The 6,000-nt window shown below is 39.2% G+C and overlaps 1 protein-coding gene across 3 annotated transcripts in view; it reads left to right on the top strand.

Annotated features, from left to right (window-relative positions):
* Positions 1 to 6,000, top strand: part of CNNM2 (cyclin and CBS domain divalent metal cation transport mediator 2) — a 125,929-nt gene that overhangs the window by 97,216 nt on the left and 22,713 nt on the right. For all 3 annotated transcript variants that reach the window (XM_011385811.2, XM_011385810.2, XM_023526299.1), the window contains exon 2: positions 3,947 to 4,090. In XM_011385811.2, the coding sequence (XP_011384113.1) occupies positions 3,947 to 4,090 (144 nt within the window). The remainder of the gene's footprint in view (positions 1 to 3,946; positions 4,091 to 6,000) is intronic.

Raw genomic sequence — 6,000 nt, 5'->3', positions numbered from 1 at the left:
AGGTACCCTTTGCCAGCCTGATCACTATGCAGTTGATTAATCCATCAGCAGACAAACAGTATCTGTCATTCAGAATTTGAGCCTAGCATGTGGTAAAGTTAATAGATGCAAATTTGGCAACATGCTACTGTTCTAGACTGGTTTACCAATCCAGGGAGAGGATGCAAATAAACTTTGATTTGGAGAACGGTGGAAGCAGGCAGAGGCAGAAATTTGATCCCAACCTCACTGCGTATAGATTATTTTAATTATTTAGTTCATCTCACAATGAAGACATAGTTTTCTAATTTCCTCTGTGCAAGTGCCCTGTCTCAAGCACATAGCAGTTATAGAAAATGAGTAATCTAGGTTATTTCATATGAACTTGCTTATGGTTCTGAATTTGAATGGAGATGTAGTCATAGAGCCCTGCACTCTGAACGCAGGCCTGCTTTGATTCTCTTAGCGATCCCTTTTTCCTCCATCCCTAGGACAGTTCAAAGTGACTGGGCTACTACAGGACCTCTTACAGCTAGCCAAAAAAGGCTCTCTCCAAGCCCCAGCTATGATAGCAACTTGTCTGCTTTATTATTTCTATATACAGTTTATCAAGTTTGCTTAATCTATGTATATTTAAAAGTTTTAATGTTATTTAGTGCCTGTGATTGCATATTGTACTGATTGCTATATTTTCATTCTTCTCTTTGGAAGTTAAGAATCCATCCGTTCGTAATCTTTTTACCTTTTGGTTTAGTCTTTCATTAGTTTCCCCCAAATTGCTTTTCTGCTTTCAATCCCAACTTAATCCCTCCAGTGCTCAAGTTAAGAAGGATGCTATTTGAGCTCAGTTTTTAAATTTCTTTATTGACAGCTTGTTTATATTTTCCTTTTGATTGCTCCATTGATGAGGCTGAAGACTGAACCCCCCGCAGTGAATGGATGGTTAAGTGGGAGACAAGCACGTTGTGTTACTAGTCTCCAAAAGCGTGATTAGAGAAGAGGGGTGTCTTTGTGTGTGTGTGTGTGTGCGTGTGTGTGTGTGCGCGCACGTGTGCGCTCGCACTGCTTACCAGCAAGAAGGTTCAGAAAACAGGACTTCTCACCAGGGATTCAAAAGCCGAAAGAATGCGGCTCTGGAGAAGATGCAAAAGTTTCAGTGTTGGAGGTGAGGGTGTGAAAGGGAGCCCCAAAGAAAATTAAATTTTCAGTCTAGGAAGCCTAACTCACATGAACAATTTCTCCTAGAATAAGGTGCTTTCCAGTCAGATCTGTTGGTGCTATCGAGCTGGTATTTCAAGTATGTCCATCTGCATTTAAACGAATTGCTCCAAGACAATCTGATTATGCGGTAGTTACTTTGGTGAGAATAGCGCCTCAGTGGAATGGAAACTTCATTTTGAGTCTAATATTAGACCTTGCTTTGGAAAATTCCTTTTAAATGATCACAAGCTGGGAATAGCAAAAGAATTTAACTTTCGACAGACAGCATTGACCAAGAATTTTTAACTGCTTATGTTTGGGTCCTTGGGAAAGCAGATGTGAGAAACTGACTAGACTGAATTGACTAGACTAGCATTGACTTGACCCGATGCGGTGTTTATATCTATTGCTGATAAGTTTCCCTCCTAGTCTCATTTGCTGAAAATATTTTCATTCTTTGAGCGTGAGCACGCTAAGGATGAAAATTGTTAGGATGCCTAATTGTCTAACAATCTAACCTTCTAGCCTTCCAGACATTGTTGTCTGTACCAGGGACTGAGCCAAAGCAGGGAATGGCCAACAAACCTACAGAACCAAAGGCAAGTTCTGAGTAAGTGCTGGGAACTCGATCAGACCTGGCCTTCGGGGAGTATTTTAGATTGGCAGGTTGCATCTGAGTGAACTGGCTCAACTCAGTTTTAAGTAAACTTTATTTAAAGGACTCTACCCTCCCCGCCAGCCTACCCCCAAAGAACCCATCCTGTGATTTAAAAAACCAGTATACAAGTTAACTGATCATGAAATTTCTAGACTACATCTATTTGGCTTAATTTAAGGATATATTTCAGATGCCTCACATGCCTTGAACTGGGAACACCAATATGCATGTGAGAGATGCATTTAATATCTTAAAAGACCTTTCTGAAGATGAAGTGTGTCTTTTAATCAGGGTACATTTAATGTAGTATTGGTTTTTCTGACTAAGCATGTATTAAGTTGATGGTGCCTTCGAGTCGAGGGAGAATATTAAAAAATTAATGAGTTACCATTTATTGATCACCCGGTAGATAGATCCCAAGCACTGTCTTTGCTCTAGGTACCAACATAATCTCTGATAGTCACTACACTCCTGTGGGCAGCAATTATTATGAGCCTGGTTTTGGAGATGAGGAGACTTAGGCTCAGAAAAGATCTACAGTTTACTCATGATCACACAGCCAGTAATGGCTAATTAACTGGCAATACTGGAGTTCAAACCCAGGACCGTTTGACTCTAGAGCACGTATTCTTCCCTGTGGGTTTCATTTTTTGGCGTTTACTGTGTTTGAAGTTAAACTTGAGAAATTTAAAACATTTACTTATTAATTCATTTTGAAAGGACAATAATAAATCCATTACATGTTAACATAAATAATGTTTTTATTAAAAATCACTATTTTCCAAAACAAAAAAAATAAGAAGTGTCCTTGAAGAAAATTTGGCCTCACACACATATTTACTTGGAAAAGGGAGGGCTATTTTAATAGTCTTTTTGGATAATCATAGGTATTCTTTTTTGATACTACACCAAAACTCTGCAAGTGGTAGTTTCTTAAACGTTAGTTGAAATGTGGAATCTAAAGCTATACCAGTGGATTTTTGGTGCAGTTATATTAAAATCCTTTGGTCTGAAATCTTCCTTACAGAAGAATTCTGAATAATATATATAGATACTTACCCACTCCAGGAAGTGGAGTTTAATTCCTACCCTTCACCCTCCCTGAGGGGTGGCTAGACTTAGTGACTTGCCCATTTTCCCCTTTCCCTAACTCTGTTCTTTGGAAGTAACTTTGCAGTGGAGAAACCCGGGAACACTACCTTAACCAAGTGGTGAAGGTGAACGTTGCCCCCCATGACACGTGGCAGCAAATTGCTGCTGCTGTTTTCCTTAATGTAGTGGCTCGTTTTGTTCATTTTTAAGAAAATGTGTGTGAAATATCGAAGTGTAAGTAACTGTGGTTTGTCTGGTAATCATCCTTTCAAGTAAAATTGATGTTCAGTGAAAAAAGTGACTAGAAACAATTGCACAAATACTGTTCCTCAAGACACTGTCATACTTTAGAATGCAACAGAAGTGTTTTATGTCCGTTCCCATTTGTCACATATAGTATTAAAAGATGGGTACTTGGGGTCAAGATTTGTGAAATTAATAACTTTTACTGCTTCAACCAGGGTTTTCTTAAGAGAAACGGACTCCCTCCGCTTTCACTGTGAGTCTGTAGTGTTTTGCCTCCACCACCTTGATTTGTGCTCAGGTCTCTTTGCACTATTGGTTCAAATACCAACACAGGGAAAAGGCCAGGAACATTTTGGCATTCTAGTGAAAACAGTTTGACTTTGCAGACCTCCTGTGGGGTCTTGGGCGTCCCTAGGGGTCCACTGACTGCATTTTGAGAATTATTCTCCTAAAGTAAAACAGTAGTTGCTAAAAAGTCACAGAGGGAAGAGCTTACATTACTAAAGACCAAATCCATTAGGAAGCCAGTGGCAATGTGGGGGCAGTATGGTATGTAGAAGGTGGTACTCTTCCAGTTTAACTGATCTGGCTTTTGATGGTTCATGAAGCTTTTCCATTTGTTTGTGGTCTTTCCACACCATTTTGGAATGCTGAAATGCAGACTTGGAGAATCTGGTATCTTTGTCTGCTGCTGTTTTTACCATAATCATATCTAAGACTTTATTCCAGAAAATCAGAAAATTAACCTCTTAACCTTTGTTTTCTTTAAAGGTAAATCTCACCTGGCTATTGTACAGCGAGTAAACAATGAAGGAGAAGGGGATCCATTTTACGAAGTTCTAGGAATTGTCACCTTAGAAGATGTGATTGAAGAAATCATCAAATCTGAGATTCTAGATGAAACAGACTTATACAGTGAGTAACATTGCCTAAGTATAATTTCCCCAGATCTCTGCCTTTTTGGTCATGTCTGTGAATCGTCCGACATCTCCCCAGTTGTTTTCTGCCTCTATTTCTAATTATAGACTACATGTATAGTCTCTGTACAACCTATGCATGTGTTTTCAGTCTCTTTACCAAAGGGGGAAAAGCCATGGCAGGTCCTGTAATGTCAGATAGCAATGTGTTTTTTTGAAAAGCCAGCTGCTTCTAACAATTGATCAGGGCATTACTTGCCCTGAACAACAAACTCCATTTTTCGTTTCTACATTTATTTTACATATGGCAAAAGAATTCTTTACTAAATTTTTATTTTACACAATTAGGTAAATTGTTTTCAGATAAATTTCTATTTGTTCTTCAGGCCATAATTCAAGTACTTAAAAAGTGAGGGGGCGGGGTGTTAAATTGAAAGCAGCTGTTTATTTTCTTGTCCCTGTGGGCCAGGGTAGAGGTGAGGTTGGCAAGTGTAGTTTTGCTGGGGCAGCAGTGGGGAGGTGAGGTATAGGAGGCAGGACAGGGTGGGGTACACAATAAAAGTGTATTTGTCCCTTTCTCTGCTTTTCTGCCTTCTGTAGGGGGTGGGGAGTGGATTGGATCAGGGCAGAGGAAGCAGAATATCCACACCTGTTTGCCCAGGAGTAGGTAGGCTAGATCCTGGACTGCGCATTGAACCTGAAGCCTGTCTGTTCTATGCAGGACCACTACTGGATCATTGCGGACTGCAGAACTTAAAGCTTTCTCAGCCTCATTCGTAGCAAAGTATAACTCTTTCAAGAGTTTCATAATGCCGAAGGTGGCCCAAGGCCTGAGATATTTGGGGTCTCAAAGGTGGGATAGAGAAAGAGCATTCGGATTCTGTTTGTCCTGTTTGGCAAGGGGAATGGACTGTTCAAATGGCCAGGGGCGCTCGGGACAAAGCCTGCCTCACTCAAAGCAGAGTGATTTTATTCAGTGCCACCGGAAGGGAATGTCCCTCATTTTAAAATTGAGAAGGTCTTCCATGTACCTTAAAAGAATACATTTTATATTTAGCCAATGACTTGCTTCTGAAACATATCTTATTTTTTCCTCACATCTGTATAGTTTTCTTAAAAAACACCAGTTCATATATGTTTTCTCGTTTTGATACTTGGAGAGAGTAGTCAGAGGTCTCATAATAGAGAATATTGTCATTTATGTGTTTACCTTCTTTTCACCCTTCCTCACAGTGACTAATACCAAATGTGTCTCTGTATATTTATGTGTTTCCCCAGGGGCAGCACTCATCGTAAGAAAGATATTTAGACATTTATGAGATCTTATGTTTGCCCTTCAGTTAACTTCTTTCAAACCTTGGTTAGTCTGATCTCATATAGAAGTGTTGCCTAATATAACTTAACTGATAATAAGTGTTGAACTTGTGGTTTCACATATATTCTTGATTTAGAGCAGAGTACAGAGATGATGACTGCTTTTGTCATTAGAAAATTATTTTAAAATTTTGTGTTGATTTATACTGTCTGATTTTCAGAAGAATTTGAGATAGTAAATTAAAAGTTGTGGTCCTCTTCTCCCCAGGACAAGCCTAGTAAGGGATCTGTTTTGCCTTAGGCTTGAAACGGTAATGCCGAGGCTCACGATTCTTGGGAAAGGAGCAAGCGGTTGGGGCCTTGTCCTTAACCTAGTTTTTTTCTTGATCATTACTTTGTCCAGAAAAATACTTGAAAAATGTTTTGCATTAGACAGCTTCTAAATCAGGGTTTCACAAACTACAGCCCACAAGTGCTTGCCACCTGCTTTTGTATGGCCCACAAACTAAGAATTTTTAAGTTATTGGAAAAAAAATCAAAAGAATAATTATTTTGTGACATGTGAAAATGATATGAAATTCAAATTTTATGTCT

This window comes from Pteropus vampyrus, unplaced genomic scaffold (genome assembly GCF_000151845.1).
Source record: "Pteropus vampyrus isolate Shadow unplaced genomic scaffold, Pvam_2.0 Scaffold816, whole genome shotgun sequence".
Taxonomy (NCBI): Eukaryota; Metazoa; Chordata; class Mammalia; order Chiroptera; family Pteropodidae; genus Pteropus; species Pteropus vampyrus.
This window is presented reverse-complemented; position numbering and strand designations above follow the sequence as displayed.